Raw genomic sequence first — 24,217 nt, 5'->3', positions numbered from 1 at the left:
AAAAACAAAAACAATATTTATTGCTATAGCTAATTCGTTGTTGTGCTATATTAAGTGTGTTTAATTTTAAGAGCTTCTGGTCTCAATAGGACTTGTATATATTACCAAACTGCTTACTCGTATGTCCGTGCGACACTTGATTAACTTCCAAACAGGCCATCCATTCGGTAATACTGATTTTCGAGTCGTGGTTCACGTCGCAGTATCGTGGTAGTTTCCGGCCGCACCTCCTCAGAGGTTCCACGTTCGATATGAGCTGATGGAACGCCTTCCACTCTCGCCTTTCCAACGCCTTGTTTTTGTCCTTATCTAACATGACGTAGGTCCATGTTGCCGCTTGTTCCTCTTTCGAAGCGCCCCACTTAACCATTTCTCTGTTAAAAATGAAACTTCAATATTTGAAACTGTCAAATATACACATATATACAGTAGGATTATGATGTATAGTACGACACAATTTAGATGTAGCATCGGAAAATGCAATGGAATGAAAATAAAACCGATTACTGCCGATTTACACAACCAATAGAAATAGCTCCCTCTCGCGCCATTCGACGCTATTCCTCGCTATAGATTCGCGCGTCAGACAAAGCAAGTGCATGTAAATCGACGCATCAAATTGACGGATAAATTAGGTCATATATAGATATTCGCATGAGAAAATAATTTTGATAATTTGGGATAGCGTACTTAATTCGGATGTGATCGGTTTCACGAATTTTGCCGATGCGACATCTAAGTTGTGTCGTACTATACTTTGTTATTAAAATTAATATTGATATGGTTTTTTTATATAACAAGCATTTATAGCATATTGTGTATTGGAAAATGACGTTGGATGTTGTGCAATATTTACTTAATGTTTTAGATACTAGGTAGTTAAATGTATTACTGGTATTTTTTTAATCTGTGACGGTATTGCATACTGCATATTCGTTATTCGAACACAACTCACCCCGGTCCAGTGCCGTTGATCGAAGTCGTCATTTTCGATGTGAAGAAACCCAGTAAGTCACGCAGGAAATTGGTTTTCATTGGTTCAGGACAACCTAAAACGACATATTTAATAAAATATATACAAATGTTGTACGTTGAATGTGAACAGTTGTTTATTTGTAGCTATAGAGATGTTGCAATTAGTAAATTATAGTAACATGTTTAATCGATACGTTTTAGGAAATTTGCCTTTTTTGTTTTGTACCGTTCGAACTGAATGAGGGAATATTTCAAAGCAATAAATAAAACAGGTTAATGATGATGATTTTCTAAGGTTTCCATTGCTTTAACAGCCATATTTCAGTACTTTACTTCTCAATAGGGAAATATAATAAATAAAAGTCTGATTTTATACAATATACTAGATAGTACATTTTTTATAGTGTAATTTGTTTCTTTAGTTAATCGTACATTTTGTATTTAGAAGTATTTATTATTCATTAGTATGATAAGCTAGATTCCTTTCATTGTAATAGTTTAAGTAGCTTTTGATGTTAGATAAAATCATTTAAACGTTAATAGTTGTCACGCTATGTAATCCTTTGTAGTTGGTATTTACGCGAATTTATCCATCAATTATGTAATTCGCGGTCTCAAGCGTTGATTGGCGGGTTTTTAGTTAAACATTGATTTAAAATTGTAACAAGAAACCATTGTTTTCTTATCACCCCTAATCAACATTTATTAAGAAGGCCGACATTGTTTTGAGAAAGAAAATGTTATCGCTTTAAATATATTGTAGATTAGTGCTAAACTTTGATTGGAATTCATAAAAAAATTGTTTTTTTTTTCTTTAGTATTAGTTTCATTTCACTCATCAGCACCTCTTTCCCAACACGGATTATTGGAGATTTGTTATGCTTGGCAGACCACAGCCAAATTAAAAACTTAAAAAAGATTTTTTACTTGTTACTTGCCAACCACCTGAGTTTTTGAGGAGAGAATGTTATCATCGCAATAAAAATACAATAAACATCTATTACATCACATATAATGGGTTTTACATACCTGAAATTGAGGTTGTCAAAAAACCTTCGTATCTGGAAGGAGGATAAGTCGTTACAAAGTTATATAAGTTATCATGGCGAACCTCTCATAGGACTGGCGTGTTGCGGGGCTGCATCGCAGTCGGGTTTCTTGTCCTTAACCGAGGAGCCCGGTATGGGCTTGCCGGTATCCTGATGCACGCACCAGCAGTAGCCGGTAGAGCGGTAGCATTGCGCCCTGGCATACCGTCCGTCGCCCATGCACTCCGGTACATAGAGCACCGCACTACCCGCTTTCTATACGAAATAAACACCAACTATGAACTGTCTGAGAGTTAACCTACAAAAAACACGATTATATGTTATCATTTATCATTAAAGTTTGATATCGATTCGCAACCATATTTTTTTTCAGATTTTGAATAACATTGCTGACATATCACAAGCTGTGCATCATTAAAGATGTACGTAAATTGGAGACAGTTTCAAATAAATATAATGAAATAGAACTAATAAAATACAAAGTGCTAGGAAAAAATGTGGAATCATAACATGTATTTATAAGGCGATGCAATTATCCGTATGTCAATATTAATAAAAAGCCGCGGCCACACATGTGACCGACTTATAAATGTATATTTAGAAAATCATAAAGTATAAGCAGCACAAGCCAGATTAAACATCGCTTTGGCTCATAAAATTATAATCGCAATTGCTTCAATAAATTATCGCTTAGCATTAAATTGTAATAATATAGTTCTGCAAATATGAGTGTCTTGCAATCTGCAACCTGTTAAAAACAAAAGTTATAAAAGAGTTCGTTCATTGATGAGGTTCGTTGCTTACCTGTTCATCTAGCACAGCCTGTCGGTCTGTGAGGCAGTCGTTCGCTTCGTCCTCTCTGGCGGCTGAGCCGTCCGGTGCAAACGAGTTCCTCATGATACCAGGTAACACTGTCGACATACCGGAAAGTATTTACGTGCATTGCTTCATTTAAAAACTGGTTTTTAGATCATCTTAGACGAAATGGCTGAGTCATTATGAAAGATGATCAAGAATCGCAAGATCAAATTCAGATACAGATTTTTCATAAGCTGTTCTTATATTTCTAACACTTGTATCATCAAACCCAAATGGCGTGGTGTTATAAATATAAGTTATTGGAGTTTATTAAGTGGCAAACAAAAGAAACGGTGACCGATTTTTACTCTACGATATAGTGCAAATCCTTTAAGCTTTATTAGTTGGACTGACTCATAATTCCAATGAAATCCATTTATGAGTAATATGTCTAAGAATTTTAATCATTGCTTTGTAAATTCAGTTCTCAACCTCATCGAATCGTCTTTTCAAGTGTTTATTTTATATAAATAATTATTCATGAAATGCGTGTTGCGTTTTTTCTTTATTTGTATATGTAGGTCGGCAAATCGATTTAAACTGCCGATCGCTTGATGTACCTAGTGTACTTCTACAAAATAGCTGGTTGAGATTACGGTAAAGGGGGCCGTTTATTAGATCTATTATACCAGTTTTATATTAATTTAATTTTTAGATCAATTTTTTTATCGGTTAAAAGTCACAATTACCAGAGCTCGGGTCCGGCGGCGGCTCCTCTTCGTTATAGTCTGGCTCCGGCTCTGGTCCGCTATCGTCGTCTGCATTCAACGACATGAAGAAACGGAGAGAGACTATATATTATTATTATGTTTGCGCACATATTCGCACGTATTCATGTAAACAAGGCATGTACAAAAAAATGGGCACACTGATAAAGCCAAAAATACTACTTACTAGCATTTTTAAATGAAATAAGTTGAATAAAGTTAATTTTCCTGGTTGATATATATGTGATGATAGTAGTCCATTGTCGGTTCATGGTTTCGTGTAAAGGAACTTACAGTCCGGTGCGGGTGGCTCGGGGTTGGCCAGCAGGCAGGCGGTCCACTCTGAGCGCGCTATCTCGCTGTCACCGTCCGCGTCACAGCCGCGAGTCCACGCACGAGCGCATCTTTTCGGCTTAACCACCTTACAATCAGAAGCAAATACATTACAATAGCCATCCACAGTACCTAGGACATCAAATAAATGTTAATTATTTCTCTACATATTCAATTCACGTATACACCCTTAATCATGAAGCCGGTTATGTTTAAAACCTAGACTCTTGTGCACACACAAAGATTTGATTAGATGCCATCGAAACCATGTATATTTCGAACATTGGTACCAAAACGATAAACAATAGCAAAATAACAATCCTTCATATTACCTTGCAGCAGTGGAGTTGCTAGAATGGCCAAGTATTAGAATAGAAGCTTCAAGACAACAGTATAACTCCTGTATCTCTGAGTTTACTATTCGCTTTCCATATTACATTTGTTTGGGATCGATGCAGTGCATCTGCCTGTCATTCTTTGTTTTTCGTTATTATACGGGTACTAAACATTCAAATACCTTTAAGAGACTCTATCAACAAAAAAATCCCTTATTTTTATCTTTAAAAACCTCTAGGTTAAGTATTTCACTCAGTTGTACCGCAGGGGCTTGGCAATATATTTCTAAATATATTAGGTATATTGATTAGACTAAAAACTCGGCAGTTACATTCATTACAATATTTAAATAAGTACTCGGTTTGATTGGTTTGGTAATATTTTAGTTCTCGTAGCTAGACAAGTTTATAACGTGTCTACCCTTCTAACAATGATTACAATTTTTATATCTTTATATTATTTTTTTGTATCTGTTTGTTTCCCAAATATTAAATAAATAAATAATAAGTAGGTATACTTAAATATATGTACGTTGCTAGAAATTGACTGATTTCACAAACACAACATATATTATCGATTTAATAAAACTGCCGTCGTGTATGTTAGACCTAAATATAATATTCGTATCTGCATTATAAATATAGCCCCACTCTTTTTCTCGTAACAAGTGTGCAATGAGTTTTGAACATAGAAATAGTTCGATGTTCAAAATTATATTAAGAACTTCAATGTGACCGTTTTCAATTACCCAAGTAAAATAAACAATATAAAAAAATGAGCAACTCTATCCCGTTCACTCAACTTCCCGCATCCTGCACTTTCCCCTCAAAGAAAATAGAGGGGGGCATCTATATGAATTGAACTAATTAATTATAAGAGGTAGGTGTTAATAAACAGCGCATACAATATTGTCTTGGACGAGTTTTTATCTCGAATCATTCATACGGTGGCGTGCTCTATTTAAGCATCGTTAATACAGTAGAGCACTTAAAACGTAATTACTAGACAGAAACAGTTTTCTTTATGAAACAACAAACAATAGAGGTCCTTGTTAACATCATTGCTTACACGCCTTTGTGATTATGCATATTAGCATCTGTTATTTCAATATATTTAGGCTAATTTCATCCATCAATGCATTGGTGCTCCTTCATGCGTATAGTACGAATTCTTTAGAAGAAATTATGATATACTTATCAATGGTTTTTGCATCAATTTAGGTGTCTAGTTACTTACTAAAACGTCGTAACGGTCGAAAATATATAATTTAGTGTTTATGAAAAAATCCAAAAAAGTAAATCGATCTGTCGAGTTGGAAGCTCATATTTAAAGAACGTGCGGACCGACTTCTTTCGTGTTGATTTTGGACGTCGAGACGTCGCTAAAATTTGGGTAAATATTTATTATGACAAGGATAATGCAATTCAGACTTAAAAGCCGTCTCTATTAGTTTTATTGAACAGACCGAAAGACCATCAATATACATACTTAAAAACTATTTCTTTCATTCTTATTAAAAGTTGTAAGTAGGTACCAAAGTTTAAGATTATCATGACATAATATAACATGACATAGATGCATATATGTGTATTTTAATATTTACCTTTTTAATGAGTCGTCGTAGCCCCCGATATTCGGACTTCTGTAGTGTGCCACCTCTATCCCGATCGAGTTCCTTGAATTTCCAGTCCGCAACAGTTCGGGGATCCGCGGCGGGCCCTTGATCAGACCGCGCCCGATCATATTCTCCACTGAATATTTTTATTAGATTCCCATTGAACTGAGCACGGTCAATTCTGGTGCAACCTAAAATACGTTTTTAATTTTAAGCGACTTAATCAAAAAAACTATCAAATAGTTAAATCATTATAAATCTAGCAATTTAGTTTGCCTTAATGTAAATTATAAAACTATGTAGATATGAATCTAAATATTATACACATTTTATTATTTATGTGATGTTTAGCCTCAAATGAACGTGAATAAAATCTTCCAAACGTTCAATAAAAAGAGAGATTAATTAACAATCAATCCTCTATCTTCGATAAAATAGGACCGGAAATAAAAATAATACTAAGAATCGACGAATGAGTAAAATTCTTTAGGTGTGAATTAAGGTTTTCAGAACATTAACGGTATCTACATATAAAATAACCATCTGCGCATTCTTGGCTACAGAAAACACTTCTCACTATACAATGTCTATTGTGCAATTGTTACTTTATTAAATACATATATAAGTATCTTAGTAGGAAGGTGATGTGGACCAAGCACGGTCCTGGCGTCGCTGGAGCATGACAAATAGAAGTACATTGCGTGCTCATCGTGCCATCGATATTTATAATATATGTGCATTTATAGCGGGATTCCTAAAAATGCGATGAAAGTAAATGCTAATTCTGCATTTCAAGATTCAACGTAATTTTTTGATGTTTAGAGATTTATTGTTACCTTCAATTATCTTTTTTAAATTATACAATATTATGATTTAGTCGTCATTCAAAACAAAAATGCAAGCAAACATTTTCCTTATATAAATGAGATGACAAAGACATATTCTATTGTGCTTATAATAGAACACGTTTACGCCCTAAATTTATCTAAGTGTGTTGGTAGCGCGTATGAACTTACTTCTTTTGTTACGTTGCCCCCGAACTGATGACCTTCGCTTTGTTTGAGATTTTCCTGTAAGAAAAAACATATTTATACCTAGTTACTGGTTATGACATTTACTTATGACGAGACTCGCAGACTTGACATTAGGTTTTAATGAGTGTCTCGGTAAAACATAGTAGGTAATTAATTGACATACAATTAAATACAATATTAACTTTTTCACTGTACAGTTAGCTTATTCTAGTTTGATTGTGATCGGATCAGTGGGTTAGTCGCGATGAAGTAACAAATAGATGGACAAAATTACTTATTTTTAATGTTTATCAGATTTTCAATCATTGCTAATGTGTTATCAACCACGTGATCGCTATCTCCCTCGTGCCTATAATTTCCCTTCCTCTTCAGCCCTTCGCATCGGAAAAAAATAACAATTGGTTTAACGGTAGAATAACTGTTGAGTAGGTGGTCTCCACCGCTCTTATCTCTACCGCTGTACATTATTCCCAATAGAAAGTTAGAATTAGTAGTAATCTCCTGTCTATTGTTCGCGACTGCGTTGATTTGATTCAATTCATCAACGTAGACGTAAAATAACTTGACAATCCAGAATTTAAAAGCCAAATAGGATGAGAGGAAATTTATATACATAATAACTTTTTTATTATTTAGTCGAATTTACAACGAGTAAATAAATTAAAATAACAAAAAAGCAATACCCAATTACTCGCAAAGGTTTCTCATTAATGTAAAAATATTAGCGTCAAAACTTTAAAAAGGATGCGAGTGTCGCACTACGTGACCTAAAATTGTCTTAAAATTGCCTCAAGATTAATCTTCGTTAGTGGGTGGCCCTTTTAAATTTTAAATTATTCCATCCTTATGGTGCAATTGAACCGACTTGGAACGCGCGAGTCGTAGCTACAGGAATTGGATAGTTGCTACTTTAGTTACTCAATTTATCGGAGACATTATTTTTTAAAATAACATTCAAGATTAGGCATGAGTAATTATTTACAAATCTATTTAAAAATCAGTATTTTAAATGAAAAAGACATAGTTAGTACGAGTGATGATGCCGTAAAAAGGCATTCGTTGTGGGAACTTTGATTTCGTGACTGACCGAAAATGGCGTGCATCAGCATCTAGCAACATGTGGCTCGCGTGTGGTATAGACTCTGTACCGATACTTGACGCAAGTGTGCGGTGTCCTGCAAGGGGCGGCGGGGGAACACCGTCTACACAACCGGTCCAAATGGCAGTGATGTACAGCATTAGTCAATACGAAAACCGGTAACGAACGAGCTCCCTGCGAATGCCTATGCTGTCTCCATAAATTTTTAATTGAACGATGGCCAAATAGCTTTATTTGTGTGTGCTTGCTGTAATTTTTGAATTAATAAAAGATAAGTAATATTTTTAAAGTCGCAACTTGTCTGTGTGTGGTATATTTTCTTTATGCGTTTAATCATCCTTATTGTTAGTTTTAGGTATATGTGTATAAATACATATATTATTGTCTAGTTCAACTACGTACATACACATACACATTGTTGAACTAGATAATGCTTTTAACGTGGTTGTAAAGTGTACGTTATTTCCTGTGATCTAAACACTTTAAGAGATCTCGTTAGTTCGTCGTTCGATCGTTTATTTGAACAGATTATAATTATATTAAAAATATTGCATTCTTATGCCGTCGATTAACAATTTTTGTAACAGTAAAAAAACGATGATTTAGATAATTATTGTTATTATTAATGAAAATATCTATATTTTATAACTAAATGTTAAAAGCAAATTGCAACTTAAAAGTGTCAAAAATATTGTGTTTTTTATTAAACTTTCTACTATCATTGAAAAAATTTTTTAACTTATCTGTTGAATCAACAAAAGGGATTGTGTTTAAATGTGAGCCGTGAGGTAAAAACTCCGAATAGTGTAATTCAGCTAACGGCCAGACATCCCGGCGGCATTGGGATTCCTTAATGCAAGTCAAAGGGAGCTTGCTCGAAACCCTTGTAATAAATATCTATTCTCTTCAAATATATTATTATTATCGATTACCTAAGCAAAGTTATTAATACATCTTTGAATTAAGATAATCATTCGGTTCCTAAAATTGTTGCCTTTCCTATACAAATATATATTTTTGTCGGGTACTATGCAACAGATATTATTACATAAAGCTAAAATGACATTTATTACTTACTACTTACATACAACATATACTGTAGTAATATGTTTACGTGTATTAAAACATAATTATTGCCACGGTCACAAAGTTATAAACATCTATTATCACGAGCTACGTTATGCGCTATCTGAATTAGTTAACGAAGGGCAGGTAGGTGACTTAGCTAAATATAAAACATCAAAGAAGCGCAAGATGACCGAACAAACCTATTAAACGATGTCTGGGTAGGTTTTTTCTTTAACCTTATGGAAGAGACACTTTGCCTTTACGGGAGCAAAAAACATGACTCCATTGTGATACGGCGTCGAGCTGTCTGACTCGAACCATCGTTTCTAAGAAACCTGCTCTCACACAGACGGACGTATAATGTATGTGTCAAATAGAATTTGAATCCCTATCTGGTTATGATATTAAGCCAAGTTTTATTCACTCCGTTGACTTGTGATTACATTTTAATTGGTTCTTGTGGATTTTAAAATGGACATGTTATTAATATGAGCTTTGTACAAAGGGGTTCGTAACAAAACGCATATAGATCGTTCGAAATATAAAGACTCTTTTTGTATTGAACATTATATACACATAGGTATATTATTTCTGGAAGGCACTGAAGCACATTAAATATACTTATTTATAATAATGTACTTTCTTCTTTCTGAATGGCTAGATCGCAGTTAAATAAGATTTTTTAAATGAAACTTTAGGGATGACTTTAATTATGATAACTTTCAATTCCATCGGAACAAGAAATATATTAGAATAATAAAACGAACGAAATAGCCATACACAAAATTATTAACTAAAAAAAAAAATAATACCTATCGTCTTTTATTTCTGAGTTTGATCTATTTTTATTTTTCGCCTTCATTAATTTAAAGAATACACATATCTACAAATCACTGACAATATTTCAAAAATACTTAGTATTTTAAATGTTGATGGCGTGTAAGGTTATCATCATTCATCAAATACAGCAAGCGTCTCTATAGAGCTGGATTTAACGAACATTTTTATATTACCAATTATATTATACTGGATCGTATATGAGACTCAAAGGATAAGGACGCGAGATTTATTGTGAAAACTGCAAACAGAACTAATACAAAAATATCTTACGAGGCACGACTGTAATCGAGGGGTTACCGAAACTTGCCGATGGTTATCAAGAACATCGATCTTATACATTGCGCACCCATTGTAACTGAGAATCATTTAATATTTCTTTAATCCACAAAAAACATATTTATGAACAATTGCTAGGTTGATCTGGGACAATATAGATCTCAGTGTATAATAACATAGACACACAATATATAAGGTACTGGTTATCCTATCTAGACTAATTCAATAACCTGTGTTAAGGAATATACTGACAACTCATAAGTCAGAGTATGGTATTACTTGGAAAAAATAGACCAGGAGGAGGAGGATTATTATAATGGATCCTTAAGGTAAAAGATGTGTAATAGTATGGGGAGGCATTTGCATAAGAGAACTGTCTAAATATCATAGAAAATAGATGATTACTCACAGTAACTAAAGATAGAACAGATTTTGATCTCTTGTCTTGTAAAAGAAAGCTTTCGTTTGCACGATAATGTTCCCAAAAAGCAACGATAGATTAGGAATACCTGCATATAGAGATGTTGAAATCGACATTTGGGAGTGGCCAGCGCGCGCCAAACCTTAAGCCGATAGCGCATATTTGCGACAACTCGGAAGACAAATTAAACATATAAATCTATGGAAGGTACTTTATAGGTTATTAGCTCAATTATGGTTATATTGATGACTTAATTAAAAGTATGTTCCGGTCGCTAAAGATAGTTTTCGCGGAAAGGCGATTAAACAAAATAGGATAAACCAAACGACAAAGTATATTCTCAAATTTTAAAAATATTGATATTTTTTCTTTAAAATATATATGCTCCCTACGGAAACGGTATTCAGACTTTTTTATCTCAAAGTTTTTTCTATGTTTGGTATTTACCAAAATTTATTAGATACATTTTTTTACACAATTCCTCATTGAGTGCGAAAAGTCTTCTGTTTTAGTGTATGTGGACCTTTTCTTCCCTCGATCCAAACGAGCATTGAAATCTGCCATAAAACTTATTTTTTAATATTATTTTTAAAGGTATAATATTCAAAATCTCATACCGCTGGAAAATAACTGTATAAATATACAATTTACTGACGTATCCATCCGATATAAATATTCACTTTATCGCCGTATAGAATGCTTTTATTTATAGAAAGGCTAAACTTCTAAAATCAGAATCTGCACATTCCGGTCGAATAAGTGCTAATCAACGTGTAATTGCTTATGTGAACAAGCGTCTGGCTCTAATGCGACTGGCCAGTAGGTATTAGAATGGGCGGCAAACGCGCCGACATATAACTGGTTCAAAAGTAAAATATAATTGTATATCGAAATACGACATACAATTATAAATATATTAATAATTTATATCCACTTTATATTCATATATAATGGTTATTTATTAGAAATAAACTTTATGAGTGTTGAAACAGACAGACATCAAGTAAATTGGTAATGCCTACCTATCACGATGTGATTAGCAAAAACTTTTTACGAAATCGCAGACTGAGACGTATAAGATTTAGTGCAGTTAATATTTATATGGAAAATTAAATTAATCCATACATTTAATAAAATTGCAGTGTCTGTTTGTAATATTAAAATAGGCCTTTTTTACTCAATGCGTGTCAATGTATGTATGCACTTAAAATAACATTTTTACAGTTTTTGTTTGTCTGTCTGTTTGTTCCGACTAATCTCTGGAACGGCTGGACCGATTTTGACGGGACTTTCACTGGCAGATAACTAATATAACTGATATAATAAGGAGTAACTCAGCCTACGTTAATATTTATTTTTGTTAAATTCAAACGCGTACAAGGTCGCAAGCACAGATAGTATAAAATAAAAACACACACACAAATGCAACATTAAGTGTCGTACTGTCAATGACAATATGCGTCATGCCAAAATTTAAAAATCAGTAACGCTTTTTAACTTTGCATTTTTTATCGTAGTAATGACAAGGTGTATTGCTGAACCTTAATTTTCTAATCTTATATTTTTGTTTGAATTAAATCACTGTCTAATTTAGATAAACGATCATTAGTATGTATATATTATACTATATAATATGAAGTAGGTAAATAAGCACAAACATTCATATTATGAAAGATTATATATAAGGACCGTCATAGACTATACAGATAATATAGAATGTTTGTGTGATGTAGATTTCGAATAGAAGAGCAAATTGTAGCGCATATTGCGTAAGCGACTGTTGCCAATCATAACAGATATACGAAGACTTTATGTATAAGATTTGTATATTTCCTCGATTTATAGAAGTCCATAAATCCATAACGATATACGTCTATCCTATATAGATAAAATAGAAAACATTTAATCTAAAGCTATATACGTAAAACCTACACGTACTAATGGGGACAGATCTTTTCGAAGTTCATTGGTACATAAACATTATAGTATAAACCTCTTCTGTTTATTAAAACCGTGTCATATCGGGATGTATTAACAAATGATAAGAGCAGAACCCTCGATTGAAGGTTAAAAGTGATTAATAAATAGATATTAGTTACTAAAAGGCAATCTAAAATTCAAGCCCCTTAATTTAATCAAAACAAAACTAGCACCTACCGGTATCATTTTTAATAAATTCTTTATTTGAATATATTTTTTCTGTACGATTTTCGTGTAACGGTTTTGCATCGTTAAATATCCAAAGTGTTTATATTTACACGAATTGCATTATGTAAATTAATCACATTTTATTGTTTCCTGTATAAATTAATTGTATACAAATTGGATATATTATATTACTTCATAAATATAAAAGAACTAGTTTCGTTATAATAAAATTTAAACGTTTCGATCGAAAATATAACTAATACAAAGCCTTAAACGGATCTTATGGAATAAAAATATTTATATACTAGCTGTGCACGCAAATTCGTGCGCGTTTGAATTGAAAACAAAACATATTTTTAACGCTTAAGTCACTTCTTATTACATCAGCTATCTGCCAGTTAAAGTCCCATCCAAATCAGTCTAGCCATTCCAGAGCTTAACCGGAATAAACAGACAGACCGGAATAAAAAGACGGACAAAACTTTGTAAAAATATCTCTAGGTTCAAATCGTCGTTTGACTTATTCTTGTGTTTAAGGGTTGTTTATGGATGCATCCTCTGAAGGACCGCCCAAAAAATATTATTCAAACAATTGTCAAAATTACGTGGTGGCTGTAAATAAAATTATTGTTATATTGCGACGTTAACAACGTTGAATCGCCCACCAATCAAAACAAGGTGTAACATCGATGCTCAGTGGATTATTATTAAGGTACCCGAAACTCGAAATAACATCGTGTGAAATATGCAACATGATTAATTGTAAAATTTAAAGGACATTTCAAAACAGTTTTCGATACTTAAGCATACGAGTGAGATGCGATGAGGTCTTAGGAAAGCACTGCTGTGATACAATTATTCTAATGACGAGTCCAATAAGGAGTAAGATTATTTTATTTACTTTAGCTAGTATTAGTGAAAAATGATCGTCTTCACCGAATACAATCAATACTTCACTTCACTTCACTATATATGATGAAAGCTTGACGAGCATTGATAGCATATTAAATAAATTCTTGCGAAAAACATTGTCCATAAAAGGAGTAACTACGAAATAGATAAGCTAGAAAAAAATATTAATATATAGTAAAGAAATACTAAATATTAATAAAAACCTAACCCTGAAGAGTGGGGACATACAGAAGTTCTGACTGTACTCACGTTATGAAAGCGATAAATTGTTCTATCTCGAATAGTAGTCCATAATAGAAAGAGTTTTGTTACACGATTTTAATTATAGGGATAACGAGTTTCAATTTACGGTTCGAAGTAGTTCAGATGGATAACAGGCTGACCTAAAAGCTAACATGGAACGTTATCCTTATTTGAAAACACTTTTCGTAACATACATCTAGTTCAAATAAAAGTTTTGTACTTAAGTTTTTTATAGACTCTAAGTATAGCTTTCAAATTCAAGATAAAACATAAAGAGAAAAAAAATTGATTGTCAGGTATAAAATTTAAAGTTTTTGAATTTTCATTACGATAATATGCTTGTCTCAAACTAGGTAAGTACTACGTGATTAGCTTCTTTTTTAAAGTTAAAAGACGAGCGTTTGCAATTTCTCTGTTTGGAATTGATTAATATTAAAAAAGGAAAAGATTAAGATTGTCCTTCCATCTAAAGCTTGGTCTATAAATGTATGTAAAGTAATCTTTTATTCGAAAATCGTAAATGACAATATCACGTAGCTACTGTTAAACTAGTATAAATTTAATATCGAGTACTCAGGCCAAATTGAAGATTAATTGAGAGAATAATTATTAACATCGCGAAAACTTATTTTATGCAAGCTTGATCTGCCTTACTAGTCATAGATTATTTCCAATTTTCTAATTTGTCTTATTGTTTCAGCTGTGCTTCATTAAGCCAGTCAGTCAAATCAATTCTATCAAAGCTTAACTCTATCTTAACTTTTCATTTGGCATTAAATTAATTTTGTTTAAAACTATCTGACCTCATTTAGATAACAAACTAAAAACAATCGTCTATCTTATAACGCTTATAAACGTACACTCTTATTGAGACGTATTTGTTTACTTGTAGGCAATTGCATGATCTAAATCGAAAACATATATAATACATGATATCTATCGATGCTTTGCTGTATTTATTTATCAAGTTGTTTCATATTCCTCGCTGTCAAGCTATTTATTACGGATGCGCTTCGATACCATCGCCCTCGTGCCGAGAATGCCAAACAACATAATGCTATTTAGTTATTTCTTGAGTGAGTTCAAACAATTTGTCAAGAATATGAGTAATAATATCGTGGTTTATTGAACTGATAGAAATATCACTATTGTTACACATGTAAGTATTTAATGTCGAATAAAAGAAATGTGCGGCACTACAATCTATATATTTTTTTTAATTATGAAGAAAGTTACATATAAATGTTTTTAGTGACGTGTATTTGGGCGAGACATTATGACATTTGATGGATTTATAAAGAGAAGATCAAGAATTTGTTAAAACCTCAATTTTAACATTTGGAGACAGTTTTCCCTTACATTGGGAAGATAAGAGGTTTTCTAATACAAGTTGTAAGTTGCAATCATTTTATAAGTTATAATCTCATTTAAGGCGAGTAAAATATAATATACATTTTTTTATCGTTTCCAGTTTTGATTAATTAAAACGAATTAAAATATAAATATAACAAACGGTTATTAACATTATAATATATAGATTAAAAACATTTTTTTTTTCAATATATGTACACAATACTACGTGCACAAGTGAGGGGAAAATAGGAAAAAAATATTTTATACCAAACTTGGCATTTCATCTTAGTGTCATAAAAAGAAGAATGAAAAAAATGTAATACAAGCTATCCATAGATAATTTTATTAAGGATAAAACATTCAAACGTATGAATTTCTCTAGTAGGCTTACTTATACGGACAAGTTGTAGATAAATATAAATTTACAATAAAAGTTGTTTCTCTTTTCTATAAGAAGACGCTTATTTACGAGATAATTTATTGCTTTTTTATGTCTCTATCAAAAGCAATAACATGATCACTTATCAGGACGTACACACAACATAAATATATTAAGGATACGGCCTACACAGGGCGTCGCGTCTTCTTCGGATCACCGTCCTAATCGCCAGCTTCCTCATACCCGCACCTTTTATTATGATCCGGTCAATTCGCACAATTTAAATTAAATAGTTCCAAGTTATTGTTTCCGTCTTTATAGATAACACATTCCGTGAATACGTTAGGATATTGTACAATAAAATGTCCGCTTAAAAGGCAATATAAATCTGAGGTTATCTTTTTAATGGTACATCCAAAAAGCTTAATTATTATTTAACACAAACTAACATTCCGTATTTCAAGATAAAAATCGTCGGAACTTCGCATAAAGTGATTCGAGTCTCATTTTATTTAACGTAGAGTATGAAAAAAAAACATTGTTTGTTATAAAAATAAACTCAGGTAAAAACTGGCGTGGGTCAATAAGTTGAGACCTGCGGCGATTTAAATTTGCACTCAATTCTATCAGAGAATTTTGATTAAGGATTATTCTTTTTGTACCGATAAATAATATCGTTTACAGAATTATTTGAGATTGACCATTTTGAAGAAGCCTCATTCCGTTGTTGCTTTGATCTTTATACGGCTACTTTTAACAAATATTTATAAAATATCATATTATTTTATTTAGTCTAAATGTTTTTTTTGAAGAATTAATTTATTGAAGGGCTTTTTACCGATTATTTATTATTAAAAACTAAAAAAAATCAGCTCGATGACATTATCTACCTGCCATGTTAAATTATATCTTATTGTCCCAAAACGATACTTAAATTGATAAGAAATGACGCATAAGTTTATTAACATTATTTATTTTACGCCTATTCATTATAAACTATATATCTTTTATTCACAATACATCAACTGTTGTAGTCACAACACAAGACGGTATTATTAAAATTATAAGAATATCATTGTTTAACAATCATAAAAATAATCAATTTGAGAACAACGCATGAGTTCTTTTCTATTTAGATTTATTGTGAACTCAAAGGGAACCGGTGCTATCGAAGTACTTAATTCAAGAGTTTTCTTATTTTATTAACATTGACAAGTGAGCTAGAAGATTGAATAATAGGCATTCATTCGATATGAGGCGACATCGTCGTTTGACTCGATAGTCGTTACATCGTTCTAGAACATCTCGCAAAAGTATCAATACTATTTAATCATAGGTCTAATGAGTTGGTTTCCATGACAAACAACAGTATTTACCCAGTTTTTTTTTTATATTGGCTAGAATCGCGAAGTCTTATCAAAACATATGAATCCATTATGCAATGATTTATCTGTTGTATGATGGTAATTCTGATAAATGATGATAGATAGTTTAAAATAATAGCAATTGACTTTAATACATAATGTACACGTGTTGGTGGCACCCACTCATCAATTATTCTACCGCCAAACATAAGTCCTGTGTATTGCTACGTTCCGGTTTGAAGGGAGAGTGGAGTCAATTAATTAAAGGGACATCGTGTAAAATCTTAAACCAAGCATGGGATGGTTGGTCGTGCATTGATTGTCTTAGAAATAGCTTATATTCTTTGCAGAACCGAAGGTCCAGTCTCTATGAGTAAAGGTGAATCTTCATCATGTGACAGTTTTGCTCATATCATATAAAAATAATACAAAATACGCCGTATAAGTTATTTTAAGAAATCGGAACATATGTATGTAAATTATAAAGGCAAAATAATTAGGTTTAAATATTTTTAATATTGATCAAGAACGAGATTTGTATACAGATGCTCTATTAAGAATATCAACTTATTATTTTTTATAACCTTAGTCCTTTATTCTGAAGATATATGTTGTTATATATATTCGAACATGAATCAGGTTAATGATGTATAAAATAATATAATTTAATGTTTATTGTATTTATTTGCTTTTAAAATGCGGCAGAAATAGAGGATGAAGGGATATCTAGTTCCATAAATTGATTTATTAAACGTATATAAAAATACAAAGCAATTACTTGATTACATTTTCCTCCTTTATTTATTTACATAACGAATGATTTGTAATACAAATTTTATATTTCGAAATATTAGTATAAATATATTTCAAGAATGAGGTTTAATTTCGACCACTGAGCGAACTAGTTATATATAATTGTATCAACTTAATAATATCGAACAAGATTATACGAGTATACAAATAAATGTGTGAATAATTTACCTATACGTTTTGCGAGTATGGAATTAATGCATTTGTGAATTAACGAGCTATTTCTAGATAATGTACATCAGAAATACGATCTGTTTCGTTTCAAATAGGATAAACAGGTAATACTTTTCAGTGGAAAGATACTAAGCAGAATTTTGGCGCTCTCGTCTATGAATGTTCGATAATAAACTAGAAGCAAACGAACGCATCACTAGATTATTTATTGGGTTAACGTCGTACATAATGCACATACATAATATATATAATTTTTTAAAACTTTATTGTTGCGTATAAAAACAAATATATCATATCATTAATAAGAGACGCACTGAACATTTTCGATTTTAGACGTTCAAAGGAAATGTTCTTTATAAAATAAACAATTGGCTTTCATCTGGAAAAATGTTTATAAACAATCTTGAGAACATTATTTATAATTTGTATTGAAGAGAACAGATGTTTTCAAACTTGGGAGGCATGATAGATTTTAGTTGCGTGGATAGGACTGATTTCTCGCCTTTTTACAAAAACAAGTAAGGATATTATTTTACATTACGAAACAAGCCTTATTGTATCAAATGATTGGTTATCTTTATTGTTTTGATTTTGAAAGTCACTCGTTGTTCCAGACTAGGTTTATATCTCGAGCTTTCTAACTTTGCAGATCTATTATACAAGAGTATTATACTACCAAGTTAAGAAGTTCACAGTGTAACATTCCAATACTTTAAAAGGCATGTAAAAACTGCCTGCGCCTCGACTCTCTCATATCGTGATGATTGGCGTCCCGTCGGAATACAAGAGTTATGTTAGTAATGAAGAGTGTCTTGTGCACAAGTGTGTTACACACTCATGTAAAACATTGCGCAGTTGGGTGGACACTAGACGTAGAAATCAATATAATTATTCACGTTACCTGATTAAATAGAATGTAAATTCAAGATAATGTAGATGTATACTTCTAAGAAGCATCAGAAAAAAACTCGGTAATAAATTGTTTTCATGAATTAAATTATATGCATGTACACGGAATAATCGATGAATATTAACTTTAATATATGCCTTATATTATAACAACAAAATTCTTATCGCTAAATTTAGGATAAGAAAATAAGTCTTGTAATATTGATATTGCTTTCTGTATTTACTATTGACTGTTATGAAATAGGTAGTGAAGTTTCAGGCAAACTATTTTTATTGACGTAAAGATTTGATCGAATCGAATTAATTCATACTTATTACGTATATATTATTCATATATATTTGTTGTTATGTATATGATGTCCTAATTTACCCTCTACTGCTATTTATTTTACAATCTGTTATAGAAAGTTTGATAAGCATTAGCCAGAAAAGCGCACAGGCTGGTGATTGTATTTCCTTTTACTTAATCGCGATCAACTATTTATTTCATTACTTACATATAAAATAACAACATATAAAATATTCTTTATTACAAACTAGCTTCACATAGGCACACTAAGGATCTACTTAAACATTTTTGATGTAAGGAATCCTTGTTTTCTTCTAAGGAATGATTAAATTCTCGGCTTCTACTATTATGGCAAGTCAAATAATTAAAGTTTCATCTTAAATCAGTGTGTTTTTTGATGATAACCGCATTAAAATCCTTTGCATAGTTTAAAAGATCGTACAGATGGAAGGAAGCGACGTTAATTTACAATATGTAGAGTAGCATATATTTTTGTATACCTACTATTTTCATTTTATACTTAAAAGTACCTAATACGACAATTTTGAATTGATAAAAAAATTTTGTCGAATACTTTTGAATTTTACTTATAACGATTATTCAAGCTTGTAACAATCGAAATAATCGGACGTATCAACGATTTACTTTAATTTATCCATTAAACCGTTTCATTTTATAACCAAAGCTTATCTTAACCTAAAAATAAAATAGCAGCTTATTCAATTAAAAGCAATAAAATAAATCATATGTCAATAATGACCGTAATTCCGAGAAAACTATTGTGTCCATAAGACGTTTTCCTAAAATTTCTCGGTATGAATTATTCTAAACTGAGCACTTAAAAAACAGTTCATATGCAAATATCCATTGTATTTGTCAGCGTATAGCAGAGACTTTTATTTAAGCTCACGGTTCTGGCAACGGTCGGAGTTTATCACGATAATACAATCAACGTCAATATATTCCGATACTTATTCCTGAACACCGAACAATTGAATCATTCGGATATCTTTATTCGCATTCAATCGTCATCAGTTAAGTCACCTAATCGCATCAAACAGGCGGGGTCTATTCTAAAGTACACGCGAGTAGCAATCACCCCTCGATCACGATTACTGCGGATGAGGTTACATTTATATGACGAATAAACGACTACAAATGTCGGCAGATTTACTGTTAAAGTGAATAAACATTAAAGTTTATGCGTATTATTAATAAGCATAGACTATTCGAACATGTCTGGAACGGTAGTAAATCGAAACTATTTTATATGACGTTTATAAGCGATTCCGTTTGGGTGAAAGTTTTAAGACTTATGTTTTTGTCTATTTGCTATTCATATTCGCTTCTTCGATTTTAATTAAAATTCATCCAGCGGTATATACCTATTCAATAAACGGTGTTTTGGTCTGCCGAAAAAAGTAATTTTTAAAAATGATTTCGTTTCTTTGTTTCCTTGGTCTATACAGTGTAGGCATATATTGGAGTAATATTATTGTTATATTATCTGGAACGTAAGGAGTTCTTTCGCTATCTGGTTCTGTAAACATTTTGAAATGAACTTACCAGTCCTGGTGCAATCCGGCCTGCCGTTTCTGACGGAGGTGTCCGGTAAGGGTTTGCCATCGGGAGTGACGCACCAGCAGCCGGCAGCGGCGCCGGCGGCAGCGCACTGCACCGCCGCGTACGTGCCGTCGGCGCGGCACCGCGGCACGAACGCCGCCCGACGTCCTCCTTGGGCGTTTAACGCGTACCGTAACACCGTTAAACACGAAGATTGTCCCTCTGCCAAGAAAACACTATATATTATTATTATAAACACAAAACATTTAAGTAATATAAAATGCCAATTCTTCTAGGTACAAACTACATTACGAAAAGCGTTACTTTTAATTTAAAATTGTATAAAACAATGACAAGCCTACTTATGTAGGTATGTTTTTATTACATTTTTTTAGCAAATGATGAGTAACATTTTCGGATAAGGTTAAAGCTGTTTACTTTTATATTAAACAGGAAACTCTTGCTTCTAGAATTTACTGTTTCGAAGTAGTCATGTTCCCGATATTTCCCTTGTCACTTGACATTTTTATTGTACACTGTAATTTGTGCTAACAATATGATAAATAAGTGTTATGCTACCGTCCATTCGGAGACGTCATCGACCTTTTCCTTGGTTTATTATTTAATTATTTGATTGAATAGGTCACACATAAGGTAAATTTATTAAATATGATACCAATTATTTTTTCTTCAACATCAGTCGAAGTTTCGAAACTTAAACAACCCATAATGAAGTCGTGTAGATAGAATGATATCTCATTTCTGGAACATACGTAATGAGGTGTTATTTATCACTTACCTGAACAAGGTCCTCTATGTGCTATTGTTACCGTGTCTCCATTACATTGAGCTTTCATAAGGTGACATTTAGAGGGGTAATTTCGGCCGTCCGTTCCACAGACGGGCCGATTATTGCCGGTGTTCGCTTCACATGCAGCAACTCTATGATAACAAGCTTCGCTGCTCTGGGTAATTGTCTATAAAATACATATTGCGTTACTTAACCTATATAAGATACATATTCGAATATTACATTGAATTCGATGCACATATCATTGTCATTCAGAAACCTATAGTCATTGGCTACAAAAAGTTTTTATAATAATAGGCCGTCGGACAGGTATTGTTCAAAGTGGTTTACAGTTACCAGGTAAGCGGGAGTTAGATAAAAACAATACTCGTGAAAGTGTTGCTCTAAATAGAACATTCGATAAGTGTAAAAATAAACAAGTAACGTTAACGTTCTAAAGATGTAAGTGATTTAATTATGTCTTGTTTTGCCTTTGAACGTTTGTGCAATGAAACATTTGTTTATTTATTTTTTTTCAAATTTAGGTAGGCTTAGGCCTATAATGTGGGAGTAAATCGTTAACTTTGATGAAACGTCTATAAAGTGGTAGATTATTTATTATTAAATGTGCTTTTAGCCTACTTTATTGATAATCTTACGAATGTAATTCGTCTTTAATCGGTCTCCAATAAAAGCACTTACTTTGCGTTGAAAAAGAAATATCTTCGCAATAGAGAAGCTTATTAATATGAGGATTATTGAATAGGTGATTATTTATTTTTCCTCTTAAATAAATAGCGGTTGTATTAAATGAACATTTATATTCAGTTCGCAACAAAAGCCCCTGAGTGAATGTATTCGCTAGCTGCCAATTTTGCCTGGCCGGTAATCGGATAAATTTTTATTGGAAATATTATATTCAATATCTAAGTTTTGTTCCTTACAAAGTTTTAAATTAATTGTCTTTTTTTTAAAAGCGTTATGTATATTTGAAAAAAAAAAAACACTTTAACTTTACTTTTAGATAGTTAAATAAGAATATAAAAACAAATATTTTAAATTAAGACGTAATACATAAATTTTACATTGATTCGCTTAAATCAAATCGCTGGTGGCGATACACATAGGTACTTGGCTATTTATCAAAGATTACTATTAATTTCAGTTATCATATAGTGTATTTTTTCGTTATTATAAAAAAATTATTGCAGAAGCAATGGCACTATTTGTAATTGTAAGTGTGTGAAACAAGAAGTATCTATTAAGTATTGAACCAGTATACAGTATTTATTCCTCGATTCTTCATTAGGAATTCAGCAAGCATTTATTTTATTGTAAGATATTTCCTAAGCGCCTGTATTGATTTTGTATTTCAGATTTTCAATTATTTATAGGTGTTTAAGCGAAGATTTATTAAAAACTTTTTTTAAGGCAAAATCTTTTTGAGACCAATTTCGAAGAAACATGATGAATGAACGATCTAATTCATAACTTCATGATTCTACATAATGTTTCTTAACCGAAATAAAACATTTTTACTTTCATTTTGAAACGTTTAGCAAATGTAACTCTAGGGAACATAACTCCAGTAATAAAAAAGAGATTTACACTTACGATTCGCGTTGAGTTTAATTATAATTTCTAGAACTTTAATTGTGCTGCCTAATTCGACCTATGTGTTTTCTGATCTGACCTTTACTAGTGCCACTTTTAGATTTATATAATAAAATATTAAATGTCAATTTTTTGAAGAGCCAATAAATTATGTTACACATATATTTATGCTGTAATTTATTATTTATATTACAACAATATTTTTGAATAATGAAAATAAAAACATTCTATCAATGTGCTTTTACACAACAGCGAAACCCAAATAGGATCAATATGTGAAGTGTACTAATTCATTTAAAAAAAAGTTATAGCATTTTATTTTTGAAATAGTCCGATGCAGTTTTGCCCTCTTACGTAACAGTTCTTATAAAAGATAGAACTACCGATTCAGTACAACATTGGTAGCTCATTCATATTTTATCAATTAAAATAATATGAATGATTAAATATATTCGTATACCTACGAATAAGTAGGTACAATAATTGTAGAGCAACCTGTCACATCAATCAATTGCACGTAGAGCAAGATCCAGCAGTTAAGTTTAAATTAACAATAATAAAGATAATGGTTCGTTGATTGTTTATGTTACACACTGCATGTCTTAAGTTTATTATAATTATATTTTATTATACCCAGTTATAATTTTATTTTATTTTAATGATATAAAAAATATTACCTTCTCCTCCGTGCCAGCGCCGGTAACATAATAAATATAATTAATACAAATTATATAAACAACTAAATCATTGATAATCATAATGCCAATTTAGTGATAAAATTATTAAATAGTTTTAAGTTATGGTCTTGCTTTAATGTTTATATACAGCACTCATTCACTAAACAATATTAAACTTTCAGTAATGAAATAAACTCTTAAAATCCTTTTTATTTTCATCTTGGCATAGTATTTTAATAAAACTACAAATATCTTACACCAAATGCTTAGGTAAAAAACTATCGCACAGGCGTTAGGTGAAAGAGAGAGTTACGAACGGAATAAAGTACAATAAGGATAAATCCCGGTGCCGGGTCGCTTAACCATGAGCAAAAAGCGCAC

General features: G+C 31.9%; 1 protein-coding gene across 2 annotated transcripts in view; it reads right to left on the bottom strand.

The window, feature by feature from the left end:
* Positions 1 to 24,217, bottom strand: part of LOC124543313 (SPARC-related modular calcium-binding protein 1) — a 25,432-nt gene extending 1,215 nt beyond the window's left edge. Inside the window, exons 1-11 of one of the 2 annotated variants that reach the window (XM_047121495.1) lie at positions 23,837 to 24,217; positions 21,555 to 21,732; positions 20,759 to 20,977; positions 6,890 to 6,943; positions 5,862 to 6,064; positions 3,884 to 4,010; positions 3,572 to 3,673; positions 2,829 to 2,935; positions 2,087 to 2,279; positions 956 to 1,049; positions 118 to 374 (exon numbers count right to left, since the gene is read on the bottom strand). In XM_047121495.1, the coding sequence (XP_046977451.1) occupies positions 118 to 374; positions 956 to 1,049; positions 2,087 to 2,279; positions 2,829 to 2,935; positions 3,572 to 3,673; positions 3,884 to 4,010; positions 5,862 to 6,064; positions 6,890 to 6,943; positions 20,759 to 20,977; positions 21,555 to 21,732; positions 23,837 to 23,917 (1,615 nt within the window). In that variant the 5' untranslated portion in view covers positions 23,918 to 24,217. The remainder of the gene's footprint in view (positions 1 to 117; positions 375 to 955; positions 1,050 to 2,086; positions 2,280 to 2,828; positions 2,936 to 3,571; positions 3,674 to 3,883; positions 4,011 to 5,861; positions 6,065 to 6,889; positions 6,944 to 20,758; positions 20,978 to 21,554; positions 21,733 to 23,836) is intronic. The other variant, XM_047121496.1, reaches the window with a different exon arrangement.

The sequence above is a fragment of the Vanessa cardui genome, chromosome Z (genome assembly GCF_905220365.1).
Source record: "Vanessa cardui chromosome Z, ilVanCard2.1, whole genome shotgun sequence".
In the NCBI taxonomy this organism is placed as follows: Eukaryota; Metazoa; Arthropoda; class Insecta; order Lepidoptera; family Nymphalidae; genus Vanessa; species Vanessa cardui.
This window is presented reverse-complemented; position numbering and strand designations above follow the sequence as displayed.